A 15,507-nucleotide genomic window follows, 5' to 3' on the forward strand; every position below is an offset into this window, starting at 1 on the left:
TTTTACAGGATGACCAAAAAACAGTAAAAACACCCCGGTATTTAAATTTCTCTCATACTTAAAAACAAAACTTTTAATGGGCATAAAACGGCACGGCTTATGGCTGGTTTAAATAATCACTTTACATTCATAATTCTTTCTATGTTTGAACATCCACATTTCTTCATTTATCTGTTGATTTTTGTAAAGTAATTTTTCCATATTGCCTTCTTAAAATGGTGTTCCAGCTCTGTTAAAAATATATCAATTTTTATATAATCTTGTGAGGAGAATGTTAGGTATAAGATGGTTTGATTTTATAACCAACATTGAAGTTCGAGAATAGACGCAGCAGCCTTCTATGAAGGTATATACAGAAGATTTAAAAAAATATATTTTGATAAACTCTTTTTTTACTTTCACGATAGATTTCAATTCCCAAAACAATACATTATATGTTGATTTGTATGAATTTGCTGACCTAAAATCAAATTATAAGAAAGCAATTTCCAATAAGTTTATAATCTACAATTCTAATCTCTAAAATAATTCATGCTAACTATGTTAGTCAAAGATGTGCAATTTATTAGATGTGTGTTATAGCGATGTTTAAATGAAGATCTACCTTCTAAGCACAGTTTTATGAGTAGCTTTAGGAAAATGTGAATTTTGTACATTTTTATCTGATTTTATATATTTGAGGAGTAATAATTATAGGAAACCATTTGATCAAAAACCAATTCAGTACTTGCATTTATATATCAATCAAGGATTTGAGAGATATACTAGTATCTCCAAAATAAGGTCTCGTTTTTAATGATACATACCATTTCTAAAACCTTTTTAATCATAAAAACCCCGTAGCCCAAAAAGCTATTCACTTATCACACTTTATTATAAATTAATTTCACTTTTTATTATATAAAAATTTGACTTTATTATTTTTGCATGAAGAAAAGAATATTAGTAAAATAATATAAAAAATTGGATGTGAAATGAATAATTAAAAATTCAATGATCATTTGGATGTTTTATTTCATCTCTGATTTATACAAAACACAAGTAAGAAGTAGTATTGTTCTTAATGTAATGAAATACATACTCAGTGCCGGAGCTGAGGGGCGCTAACGCTCCGCCGTCACTTACTGAAAAGGGACAGAAATATGCACATTTGTAAATTAATACGAGCCAGTGTTCTCCCCTCCCTTGTAAGCAAGTGCCTGGTACTTTGTACCTACTGAATCTAGGGTAGTTCCAGGTCCGGTTCTGTATTGGCTTCATAAATTGTTCTGTCTGATAAATTATGCCACCCTGTTATTCTCTCCATATTATAAGGCATTTATGAATGTTTCTTAATTTTTTACATTAATAAATATTAAAATGTTTTCATACACCTATTTAATGTTTTATTTTGTCATATTAACAATCTTACTAAAAATGCAAGTGGATGCAAGAGCTGTTTTTTTATTTTTTAAATACTATTTTTAACAAATAACATAAAACAACATCGTTCACGAGTTAGGAAGAATTTGGGGATGTATGAAAAATACAAGAAACATTTCAAATATTTATTTAACCTAAATAGTACATAAATTTGTTATAAAATATGTTATCAGTGTTTAAAGTTTTTTTTTAACTCTTTCAATCTTGACTAAAATATGTGTTTCAGAATTTACCCGATTTAATTAGAACTGAAAAATATTGCTGTATCGTAATATGATCATTACATTACATAGATGATGAATGATTCATACAGTCTGAAACCTGATAAAAATGCAACAAATTGGTTTAGATGTAAATAAGGACAAGTAATGACTTTCCATGATTTCAGATAAGAGCTTCTTTGTACTTTTGTGTATTCAAAACACTAATTGATACGCAGTAATGTCAATGTATGAAGTTATTACATCTTGAACATAGAATGCCAGACGACAAATATTTCATCAATGGCAAATCTGTGGACAGGTGGAATAGTCTGCCTCAAGAAATAGTCACTGTTAATGCACTAAAAAACAAATTTGACACATATAGGAAGTAAAATAAGCATACCAGGGTCCCAATTACAAAAGGAAGTTAATATTTATCTACAAAGTAAAATTAAGTTTTCTATATGAAAAGCAGAAAATGCATACAATTTTTTTTCTAAACATGTTCAATTATAGGTTACCGACGAAGATACTTTAAATGTTCATGCAAATATACTCATTTTCGTACACAAATATCATTTTTTTCTTTATAGACAGTCGAAGATAACTCTGTTAACTTCCCATTGTAATCGGAGCCCAGAAAGTTGAGATAGGGGCATATCAGCTGACAGCTGCCTGCCTTTAATTTGATAATAATAAAGGGTTGCACATATTGCATACTTTATTCAATAATAATTAAGCGTAACTTGATAACTTCTGCTTAAAAAAATTATATTAAAATAAAATTAGTTGTCTTCATTAATAATAAGAAAAGAATTACACCAATTATGATTGATTCCACGGTAGAAAATTTAGTAATATATTAAATAAACTAATTATAAATTTAAATAAAACAGATTCATTTTATAATAAATTATAAAGCTTTGTTGATTTTCATATTATATTAAATGGAAACTATACAGAGCGATGAAATATTTAAATTAAAAATAAATTAATATTTTTATAGAAGAAATAATATATGTAGAATGTAGTATAGAATATATGAGTTTGCGGGTTTCACAGCAATTATTTAGCTACTTCTTATTTATAAGACTTACATTAAAATACACTCCATTTTCTCACTGAACATTATAATATAATTTGCAGAAAATTGCGAAAATTAGACATCAACCCACCTGTTGCTAATGTGACCTAACCTAAAAAATTACATTCAATGCACAATCAATAAAACCATGTTTGCTTTTTCCTTTTTGGAGTAGAAAACAAAATATCGATGCTTTAAAATAATTAAAACTACACGCTTTTAGCTTATTCAAAACAAAACAGTATTGTCGGTGGCCTTTAAAACATACGATTTTTAACCTATGACTCCTCCAAATAAAATTATTTTTACATTCTAAATAATGCAAGTTATGGGCAAGCAATTAGTACTATTTTGTATCAGGTTTACTCAATGACATATAAATAAATAGACTTATCTCGTACTACCCATCATTTGAATATAGCAAAATGTTGAAACGTACACAATAATGCAAAACAAAAATGAAAACGAGCATGTTACATATTGAAAACACTCATGTGTGAAAGAGATACACTTAGTCCTTTAGTTCATCTTTTTTATTTTTTTCGACAATTCGAATTTCAATGATAGAGGCAAGTAGGGCAATTACCATAGTTTTGACTCTTCCTAATGTTAACTCTAAATAAATTCAGCAGTCATTTATTAGTTAGATTAATAATATTTCTACCTCGTAATATGATCACAATCATAATTGTTGTAATGTGTGAGAAGTCATGAAATTGATAAGTTAGTTTTTAAGTATTTTGGAAATAAATCACAACTGGCCAAGAAAGTACTGATCCTCATTTTAATTACAATATTTTCTAAATAAAGGTTCCTTAAAAATAATACTAATATATTTTATAGACAGTTATTATTCTTTATACAAGTGAAGCAGATAATCAAAAGTTTGAATGGATTTACTTTGTAGGCAACTAAACAATGCTTTAACCATCTATGGAGATTAATATCTATTAATAAATCAATGGTTAACATCCTATTTGTTTAACCCAATATTTGGTAAATTTTACAGGAGATTAAATACAACATTTATAATATTTTTATGATTGAACTTTTATTTTAATAATCACAGGGTTATAAATGTGTGGGGTTCATAGTCCATAATTGATGACACACACACATGTTAAATAATTTCACCTCAAATATAGAGGCCATGACTCCAAGAAGAAACTCAGCATTTTCTATTTAATTAAATTCATTACATTCTGCGAAACACGAGATCATCGTCCCGACCATGGAAATGTGAAGAACAAAGGAACGTGGCCTATAAAGAGACCACAAGGTGCAGTCAACGCCCAGTCCAGTAAAGCTCAGTCAGTCAGTCAGTCAGCATCAGTAACTCAGTTCCAGCGCGGTTACTTCAACTCCTCATCACCATAACACTCGCGCAACACAATGCTATTTATTCGCCATAAATACGAATCAAAACGCAATCTCGTGTCTTCTGTCAATCTCTAACTGGGGTAGGAGCTCCACCAACACTCACCATAAATCCTACAAATGTGACCATATTTGGTGAGGTCAATGAGGATGTTAAGTGTTTAAAAATATACCTTCATATTATTGTTAATTTACAGTGGGACCTTGCTTTGAATACCTCTCACGAGTGACAAAACAAATTGTAAAATAAAATATCTGTTCAATGAGCATTTTTTTCCATAACGAGTGACAAGGAGATACCAAGACGTCAACGTGGCCTGCCTCAAAATGATAGAAAAGGCATGCAAATATCACTTTCAAATCGTGGCTTGCCTCAAGATGATCAATAAAGCACGGGAAGGGGTCACCGAGAGAACTCTTATTTCTGCTGAAAAGGGTTTGTGAGAGAGCTTCTGGCTTAGTAAGAGAAATGCTGAAAGCACGGGGAACTGTTGCATCGTTCCTTGGGAAGCACCAACCTTATAAGGCAATGAGAAAAAATAATGTTTTTAGACAGCTTTTTAGTAAAAACTAATTAAGTATAGATAATAATGACGTATAATTTTGTTCAAATAAACATTATAATTTTTGAAGTACTTTTTTTCCGCATAGAACACACTATCGTATTTTACATTGGTTAATATGGGCAAATTGTTTCACTTAACATTCTGGAGAGAATTATGCTCATAAGGCGAGGTTCCACTGTATTTGTTGTTTTATCACGGTACTATTAAATTATTTTCGTGTTATTATTATGCTATTATGACTTTTTTAAATCCCCGCTTTTAATTTTGCTAACGATGTCACTGTACATCACCCCTTTCAGCCAGTTGTTACACGAAATCTGAGGATTTTTTTCCGATGATCCGCAAAGTAATTTGTGAACGATGACGGCACAGGTGAGAGTATTTCAAATATGTTAAATGTTTTCAAATTTCCCCGCACAATTAAATGTTTGAGAAACACTAAAAAAATACTATTTTGGGAAGTATTAACACGTTCGGTGCGTCGGACACGACTTCCGTGTCCATGCAAATATTGTAGCCCCGCGTCGGTCACGGGAGCCGTGTCATGTTGGTGCTTTCAGGGTTCCCAACCAAATATTCTACAGCATGTCTACAATTGCTGTTTTTTAGTCTTAGCATTATAAAAAATCTGTCAGCGTTAGTAAGTACTTGTCACAGTTCATTATGTCATTATTCGCGATATATTGAACGCAGTGAACGTGTTAAACATCCTAATGTAAAACTCTGTTTTAAACCACTTATTCATAGCTTTACAGTGATAAGAGGGATTTGGTTGTACTGAAATTGAAAAGCTAATTTTTATAAATAAAAAATTTGGCAATACCATAATTAAAAAATAAATATTTAAGGATTGTTGATTTTTGGGAAAATAATTATGCATTAAGTTAATTTACACTAATTATACTTTTCTGGCGCAAAACAGTAAATTTTTTAAATTATTTTTTAAAATTAGAAAATATAATACACCTTTTTGTGTTTACAATTTTAAATAAATGGGAAATTTTGAAATAAGTTAATTTCAATCAAAGTAGTTACGGAATCAAAAATACTGACTGGAAATATGAAATACGACATCAAGTTAATATAAAAGTTTACTGACCACAATTTCCACATTTACACAATAGACATAATTATTTACTCGAATCTATCCAATACCAATTATTACAAAAACGTGTAATGAAATATTAGATAAATAATATAAAACTGAAGTATAAAGTATTATTTCAATGACATTTTTGTAGGATGAATTTTACAAGATTAGTTTAGTTTGATTTATTTTTTACACAAAGAATAGTTTTTACGATTATCAACACTTATAGAGAAAACTTGTTAGTTTTAAAAAAAAAAAATTGAATATCTAAAATTTGTGATGTTGAGTTGTCAATATACGGGCTATTTAATTATTACAAGGAATGCTAACCTCGTGTTTTAAAAGATACACATATATTTTAGATTGAGACTATGCGACAAGCAATTTTTAAAATAAGTAAAAAAAAAAAAAAACATTGTAAATTAAGTGAAAATCGCTTAAAACAAAATTAATACATAGGAATAAAATAATGTGATTTTATGCACTTAGTTAATTTAAAACAAAACAAAAAAATTTATATACTTAGAAATTATCCCATCAGAAAAGAACAGTGTATGATAGAATCACACGCAGATCTGAAAAATGACAAATGAGTGGTTAAACTAATCAAATATATTAAACAGTAAAATATCATCGCTAACTTTTGATTCAAGAATAGTCAGGTTTTAAAGGTGCCCCCTTTTCAAAACATTCTAACTTGGATGGACTCACTTTACTCACTCTCACTCGTGATTTTCACTTTATTTATCTACATGCTTTTTACAAAACGGAAAAACCTTAAAATTTACAAAAAGGAGGTTAATTATTATAATGCGTGAAAACGCGCATACATTTTAAGACTAAACAATGATTTATATATTTTAATTACTTATATTCCCTATACGTGGAAGAGTCTGAGATAACTTTGAGTGCATTTGCAGGTTTCGAAACAAAGAATGATGCAACTTTGATACTAAAAATGGCAAAACAGAAAGCTCCGCTTTCCCACCATCCTTGTGACGCGATAAATTAGAGATCATGTGGAAATATTGTTTAAATACGTACTAATATTATTCAGCTTGCTCTGCACCAGTAACTAGAATATCGGCGGACGATCATCGGGCGATTAATGCACGGTTAAAGTCTCCTCAAGTAAAAACACATGACAAAGAAAGCACATGTTTAGTTTTCCTTCTTCTTCTTAGGAGCGTGCCTCGTCTCCCGGGGCACCTGGAGGCGCTTCCTCACGCGGTCTATTTGCAACATCAACATATGCTGCCCTTCTAAACGTTCCAGACAAACATGACAAATAGTTTTGGGCAATGGATCGGAATGCGATACCTGAAATAATTGGTACATTTAGGCATCTATTAGATACAAATACTCCTAAACGATAAAAACTTCTGAATTTAGATAAATACTCACGTTCACTGGAAGATATCTATTAATTTTTTCGGACAAACTAAGTCTGAGACCTTCAACGCCGTAGATATGAATGACTACTTTGTGCATTTCGGAACATAATCTACATATGAATCCCGTCAGCATTGCTTTATCGATACTCCCCATTATTAATATTATTAAAGAGAAAATTTTCAAAGATCAAAATAATTGGTAAAAATACTCTCGAAAATGAAGACACAAAAAGGAATTGCACTTCCATAACACAAATGTCAAGAAAAGAAAAGCGAGAAAATCAGAAAATAGTATAGACTAGTGGCTAGAACTAATTTACCGCTAAAACACACTAAAACAGACTTATTGCTTTTATAAATAAAGGCTATTTTAGTATGATTTTATTTTTTATTACCATAAATTTACTTTCCTCTTCAAAACTGAGAATTATCGAATGCACATTATTTCACTACTTACCCTATAATATTATACGAATCGAGTATTTTAGAAATAAAAATGGTTGAATGATTTGAACGAATTTTCGTGAGTAACGAACTCGTGAGAATCCCTATCGAGTAATTTGCTTTTACTCTTAAAGAGGAGAACAATAAACACTATCTTTTTAAGCACTTTTTTTTTTCCACCGACCGGTTTCAAAGCAAACAAGCTTCTTCGTTAAGGTTTGCGTAACTAATGAATTATTTCCTATTTTATTTTTATCATATAAATAATTCATTAGTTACGTAAACCTTGACGAAAAAGCTCGTTTTCTTTGAAACCAGTCGGTGGAAAAACATTTATTGAAAAAAAAAAAAAATAGTGGATAAAAACAAAGTTGTTTGATTTATTTTATTATAATGAATAACCACAAAATTAGTGCTTCAAATGTAAAATTTATATTGACATTTGATTAATTTATAAATTAATTTATAATGAAATAAATTTACCTGAAATGTAAAAGCTAATAAATTTTTATGTCCCAGATAGACAAAGAATACTTATTTTTTGTTTCACAGACATCAACATTGTACTAACTATTTATTCAATTCACCGGTTACCTCTTCATGAAAGGCTTGCTATGAAGTGATGATATTAATATAGTTTATATCTTGCATTTCAGCAGATCGAATCGTCTAGCTGTGCCCTGGAAAATAATCAATAGCAATTTTAATGCAAAATTAGATTTTTACTCTTGAATTTTTTGAATATAAAAGTCTTATGGGCGATTATAAATAAATAAAACAAATATTGTGTTCACACATTTGAATATTGGTTCTTATTTTACCCTTTTTACAAATATAAATATAAATTTTCAGCTGAAATTCTAGTTTTCATTTTTAAAAATCTAGAAATTTATGTACAAAATTATTATTAAATAAGCATAAACAATAATTCCACAGAAGAAATTATAAAATAAATATCTTCCAACAATATTTTGAGTTTGTCCAAATTTTTGTAGATAAGGACTGGATTCAACTCCCTGGGGAGCTGTTTATATTAACATATTACAACAGAGATGAAAAACATTTAAGAGAAGGTAATATGGAAGTCTAGGCATCTACAGGGCTTATGACCTATAAAACCAGCCATTGACAGGTCATAAGCCCTGTAGATGCCTAGACTTCCATATTACCTTCTCTTAAATGTTCTTCATCTCTGTTGTAATATGTTAATATAAACATCTACGTTGCAACACAAACAAAGGAAGACAATTAAAAATTATCTAAAAAAAACACTAATTGATCAAACTCAAAATAGTAAACTAATTATTGGGTTTCGTATTTATTCTTAATCAAATTATCTAACTTTAATTCAATATTTTTTACTGTACATCTATTTTTATTTTTTCTTCATATTTTCCACTTACATAATATAAACATACTTATATTATAAAAAAAATCCAGAATGTAACTTAAAATTTTTACATCTACACCATAAATTTCCTAATGTATTCTAGATTTAGTATACCTCCACGCACAGGCCATGACTATGTGGGTTTAAAAAAAAGTGAAATATATTATGTTATTTAAAATGAAACAAACGTAAACTAAAAAAATCTAAATAAATATAAATATAAATAAATCGCAATCATTGGTTTTGATAATTGAGAGTGGATTATTTATTAATTGAATTATTTTTACAAATCAAAATCATGATAAATGGTTTACTTACATTTCGATTATATATTTCTTAATCTGAAGATGATTGCTAAGAAAAAAATGAAAGTACCATATATATTTTTAGAATATGTACACATATTATATAAATGTACATTGTAAAATACATATTTTCAAAATAGGGCTATGGCTTACTTTTTTTTAAAACGAGAAGTCCTAAACTCCACAATCCCTATTGTTAGCGTATTCACTAATTAATTATCAATAGAATTGGCTTTTATCATATATTTTCATTCAAGATAAAGTATTTTATTGGTAGAAAATGACATATTAAACATAAATTGTTTTACTAGGATGCAAAAAGCATATACATTTGACCAGATTTGTAATTTTATGAACTAACCAATTTGTACATTAAAACATTTAATAGTTTTCAAACTAATTGAGAAAGCTTTTTTTGAAGCCATTTAATGTTTTTAAAGCAAAAAACGCATTTGTCACATATTAAATGAGGAACTTTAGCCCTACGGGGAATTGGATACAAAAAATGTTTTCTTACGCGGGGTAAAAATAAGAGCATTAAATTGTAATGCAAAGTTTCTTGAAAATGTGCAGAAAAAATAATAAAAAATATTTTGATAAAAACGCACTATTTTTAATGACGTCACTGGTTCATGTGAATCAACCTATGATCTGAGAGCTATGGAAGATTTCTGGTCTGCTTGTCGCTTCTGGACCGATAGGAAGAACTGAATGAGAATAATCGGAAATGAACCTCTGACGTTACACGCGGAGTTATTTCAGAAATACGAAGCTTTGAAAAATCGTAGCGCCGATAATACGATATATATAAATTAAAAAAAAAAAATTGACTTAGTTTAAGTCTATTAATAAATAAAAAAAATTAAAAAAAACACCGAACTTCCTCGAGGCGGATCTTTCGGTAGTCTCCCGTGGCCTCTTCAAGCTATTCTGACACTATGATGTGATTTCTATGACCTTGTTAGAGGGGAGTCAAATTGGCCACTTCATCTGTAATTTTTTGATTTTTAGCTCTGGTTGTCAAAAAGTGACAACTGACAACTCTTTCAGAATTTTGAAAATGTAAACAACACATCTTATAAATAAGTAATAGGTGAAAACAGCATACAATTATTATTTATTGATCTGGTTATTACGATTAGAATTGTTATAAAACCAATCTTTACAAATGGCGTCCCAAACTTCAACTCAATATGTTTGGACTAAAGTTAACAGCGCATTTCCAATTCTGACAAATAGTTTGTTCAGCGAATGTACTGCTACTGAGTTCGAAGACATTTTAAATATTTTAATAGAAATGAAAGTCGAATCAAAAACAAAAGACGCTATTTTAACCAGTATCGAGATATATTTAAGGCAGCGGGTTGTTCCCGAATTTTGGAAGAAATTCATAACCTTTTGCGAGGATATGGAGGGTTTCCAGTGCTTCAAAAATGCAGTCAAAGAATTATACGATACTCTTTACTGTTTTGTTCCGATGCTTGAAAGATTAGAAAAATTAAACAATCTCTGTGTGCCCAGGAAGTCTATTTACGGAGAGAGTGATATAATAGCCGGCTTCAAGCAACTTGTAAGGGCGACTCTTCTATCTCAGTTACCGTTAGATTTCCAGCATATTGTTTACGATTTCTATAAAATATCGTTTAATGTTTTTTGCTTCGCCGATGATCAGGTACAAAGAGATTCCGACCAGAGCGATTCTACCGATGACGTTTCGCCATGCGGGGGTTGTAACGAACTCAAGAATGAATGCCAATGTCAATATATCGCTAGAGTATTTCGCGAAACGAACAGAAAGTTGATGGATCTCCGACTATTAGAAAGGCTCACGGGCCAAGTTCTGACAAACTTGATCCAATTAAGAATCGAGAATCACGTCCAAACTTCGTGTAAGGGAACTTTCGATGTATCTCACATCTCCACCCTAGAGTTGTGGTTGGACACTACGGTAATGTCGTGGCTGACTAAAGTTTACTGCTCCGGCTCCTCTGTCCCTCCCGCGGATGATCCGCTTATTAACGACGCCATAAAGAAGTTTAAGCACAAACTGAACTACTTCCTCTATGAAACATATACGAGAATAATGATCGATCAAATATTCGAAATAGTTATAGAGTATCCTGATTCGCAGTTGGCTATCGAGGATATCAAAATATGTTTAAACAAAACAGAGCTGCGTAGTACTTTAAGCAAGAAGTTGCAAGCTGCGTTGGAGAAGAGATTGTTGCACCCCGCCGTTAACACTCCAGACATCCTGACGGGATACATCTCGGCCATCCGGGCGCTGCGCCATCTCGACCCTTCCGGGGTGCTTTTGGTCACGGTCACGCAGCCTGTGAGCAACTACCTGCGCACGCGGGATGACACGGTACGGAGCGTGGTGAGCAGCCTCATTGAGGAGGGCCCCGGCAGCGATCTAGCGGATGAGCTAGCTCGCGTGAGTGAGGATCCCGCTGCCCCCGCACCCTCCAAGCCGGATGAGGATGCGCACTGGAACCAGTGGACTCCTGACCCTGTAGATGCCGACCCCGTTACCCTCACCAAGTACCGCGCCAGTAACGACATCATCTCCATGCTCATTAACGTTTACGGAAGTAAAGAGCTATTTGTCAACGAATACAGAACCCTTTTAGCCGACAGACTGTTAGCGCAATCCGTATTTAATGCGGAAAAAGAGATACGTTATTTGGAGTTGCTGAAGATAAGGTTCGGTGAATCCCAGTTGCATTTTTGCGAAGTAATGTTGAAAGATATATCCGATTCGAAGAGAATAAACGGAAGAATTCAGCAGGATCCACTTTTTGAAAAGGCGACTCAGAAGTTCTACACAAACGCCATGATATTGTCCGCTCAATTTTGGCCACCGTTTAAAGATGAAACATTAGAACTACCGCCGGAAGTGAAAGAAAATTTAGAAGCGTACACCAAGAATTTTGAGGCTCTCAAAGGGAACCGTACACTTTCTTGGAAACCGTATTTAGGTACAGTTAATATAGAAGTTGAAATAAATGATAAGACTTTAGAATACACAGTGTCTCCTATATTAGCTACGATTATAATTCATTTTCAGGAGAGATCTGAATGGACTCTCGATGATTTGAGTCAAGTGATGAAAGTTCCTGCCACTGTTTTGAGGAGAAAAATTATTTACTGGCAATCTACAGGAATCATTGTGGAAACAAGCGCTGATAAATATGTCCTATTAGAAGGAGATGATTTAAAGTCTTCATCCAGACCTCAGATAGTTCCGTCATCATTGCAGAATCAAGAGATGGTGTGTGAAGAAGAGGAAGAAAGCGCTATGGCATCAGCTCACGACCAGAGAGAAGTTGAACTTCACGTATTTTGGTCTTATATTGTCGGAATGTTAACAAACTTAGATTCCTTGCCCCTAGAACGGATTCATCAAATGCTAAAGATGTTTGCTTCTCAGGGAATGGGTACAGAATGCAGTTTACAGGAACTTCGCCACTTTTTAGATAAAAAAGTCAGGAGCCACGAATTAGTGTTACAGGGAGGTTTATATAAATTACCAAAAGCATGATCGTATTATGCCCAATTCATTATGTAAGAATAAAATCCCAATTTTTTTACAAGTTTCATTTTTATTACATAATTTTCCTCCTTCAAAAATAAATCCCAATGCAATGGAGACTTTTTTTGGCTCACTCAAAAATGAATAAAAACTAGTGATTTAATCACATCAACTTCAAGTACTAGGTGAATCAAATACAAATGAAACTTTTTTTATTTGACATTAAAACCAAAAACCAAGCGCAGGTTATTTTTCCACATAGTCTCCCGCTTTTGAAACACATTTTACTTGCGTCAAGAAAACACTTGATCAGTCAGTCTCCTGAAGATTTCAGCTGGCTTAACACCTACTCGAGTGATAAATTTAATAGTGCGTTCTGCAACAGAGGCATGTACTTCTTGCTAAGACATCGCGACCATGAATACTGATGGAAGTGTGAATGAGGCCGCCCGATTGCTTCTTCCACATCTGACATCCTTGCCCAACACACCTAGAAGCGGGAATCATCACGTCTCAATTTTGCCACCCAGGGTTAAAGGTCTCCTTTATATTTGGTTCGCCCACATATAAAGTATTAGTTTTATAAATCAGTTAAAGAGGGGGGGGGGGGGGTGGAAATAAAATATAAAATATTTATTATTGTAAATAGATATTTATTGTTTTAGTCATTCAAAAAACTTAAAATGTATAGAATAAATAATATTGCGAACTGTTGAACCTAAGCTTAAAATAATATCTTTCACAGAAGACTTAATATATTGAAGTACAATGGGTATATAAAAATAAAGACATATTTTCATAAACTAATGTATTCAAAAAACACGGACTGATTGTGTCATCTTTATTTAGCATTTATTAGTGAAATATTCATTTTCATAAAGCTGATGATTATTATGTACTTCGGTCGACCATTAAACCAAAATTCTATAACACACAATTTAATATGTTTCTTGTCAAAAGAAAATATGTCTCGTACACTTCTGATGGCATAAAATATTTGGTAAGGGAAAATGAAATAAACAAATGTTCTGTTATATAATGCATTTGGATTCTTTAAATATAAGTTTTATGAATTGTTATGAAAATGTAGATTAATTTTAGCTATTATTTTTGTTTTAATAATATATTGTTAAATAAGCGGTTAAAGGATATTTTGTCTGCTCAGAAATATAAAAAAAAAATCTAAGTATTATGCATGTTACTTATTTGTGCAAACAAATATGTACATAATATATGTGTATTCACTATACATTTTAAACCAATAGTAATACTCTAAAATGTTAATACTGATGTAAGAGATATAATTAAGTATGTGTACTTAAAAAATTAACAGTTTTATAAGATAATTCATAGTCTATGTATGGAAAAATGTGCATTTCATAATTAAATTAAATAACTTTGGAAATTACAATAGATTATTTTATCTTATACAATCTTATTCTAAAAACTCTTAAGAGTTAAATACGTAAAAAATAAATATAAAAATATTCTCAAACACAAAAGCACCTCTATTCGTACATTATTTCTACTTTACAAATATTTACAGATACAAAATTATATATTATACCATAAATGTTTACGTAAAATAGAACAAGGATTTTTTATTTAAATTTTAATGTACAATGACCTATTTTTTTTATGAATTACTATAATTTTTATTGAGCACCGATAATTTATATATATATTTAATTTCAAGTGATATAACTACATCATTCGTAAATTCAAGCACATTCCTTTTTGCAATTCAGCTGAAATTAACAGATATTTCGATACACCTTGGTCCCACATAAAACTTTCCAAAATATATTGAAAATTTTACAATTTGATCATTAGAATGATAAACATTTGTGAATTATATAATGGTGACAGCTTGTCAATCAGAAATATATCAATGTTCATTTGGGGAGTAATTAAAAAAACAGACTATTTTTAGACCACACAAGTTAATTTCAAAGCTGTTTTAAATAGCTTGGGATATTCGTGATACTCCGTCAGCAAATTTAAGTATGCATAAGTTGAACTAACAAAAGTTCTGATAAGTTTTTTTTATAAATGGGAGTTGCTTATTAGGTACAAGATTTATATTTTTACAGCAGTAGGTATGTTCTTTTTAGCCGCTCTGACAGTGAGGATATTTAGCTGTTCATTTGGGGCTTTATTTATTTATTTATTATATATATACGGCCTAAGCCAATTACAACAGTTACATGAAGAAACATAAATGCAAGAAACTGATCAAAAAGAACACAAAACTATTTAGCAAAGACAAACAAGGGCAAAACAATAATAGTATACAATATATTTTAAAAAAAACGAAAGACCAAAAACTTTGAGCTAAACCATGCCAATCCAACTTCATCCCACACTGTTTAGTCGCGAAGAGATCTACGAAAAGCCGGAAGATCTATCCCAAAAAATTCCAAGTCGTGTGATGAATTGACTAATCTATACATTCTGGACATTGGGGCATAAAAACCAAAGTTGCTCTTAGAAGATTTTATAAATAGCTTTTTGACTTCTGGTGACACGGTTGGGAACATGAAAAGAAATTGATTGCAACAGAGATGGGACATCACTTAAAGCATTAAGTATTTTGAAAATGCATATAAGGTCCATCTCAGTTCTACGTCTCTCCAATGAAGACAGATTAAGAGATTGCTCTATTTCAAAATAAGAATAATTACCCCTTTGTAATCC

The 15,507-nt window shown here is 31.2% G+C and overlaps 2 protein-coding genes across 2 annotated transcripts; one reads left to right on the top strand and one right to left on the bottom strand.

The window, feature by feature from the left end:
- Positions 1 to 6,761: 6,761 nt before the first annotated feature.
- LOC148282100 (uncharacterized) lies at positions 6,762 to 7,402 on the bottom strand. Its single transcript, XM_088225607.1, has 2 exons — positions 7,147 to 7,402; positions 6,762 to 7,062 (listed from the first exon to the last, which is right to left on the bottom strand). Exons 1-2 carry the CDS (start codon positions 7,288 to 7,290, stop codon positions 6,904 to 6,906), a joined length of 303 nt encoding a protein of 100 aa, XP_088081733.1. The 5' UTR covers positions 7,291 to 7,402; the 3' UTR covers positions 6,762 to 6,903.
- A 2,900-nt stretch (positions 7,403 to 10,302) lies between these two features.
- mr (anaphase promoting complex subunit morula) lies at positions 10,303 to 12,488 on the top strand. Its single transcript, XM_088225604.1, has 2 exons — positions 10,303 to 12,256; positions 12,346 to 12,488. Exons 1-2 carry the CDS (start codon positions 10,444 to 10,446, stop codon positions 12,354 to 12,356), a joined length of 1,824 nt encoding a protein of 607 aa, XP_088081730.1. The 5' UTR covers positions 10,303 to 10,443; the 3' UTR covers positions 12,357 to 12,488.
- The last annotated feature ends 3,019 nt before the right edge of the window (positions 12,489 to 15,507 follow it).

This window comes from Micrasema longulum, unplaced genomic scaffold (assembly GCF_059751315.1).
Source record: "Micrasema longulum isolate JH-2025_06_02 unplaced genomic scaffold, ASM5975131v1 h1tg000376l, whole genome shotgun sequence".
In the NCBI taxonomy this organism is placed as follows: Eukaryota; Metazoa; Arthropoda; class Insecta; order Trichoptera; family Brachycentridae; genus Micrasema; species Micrasema longulum.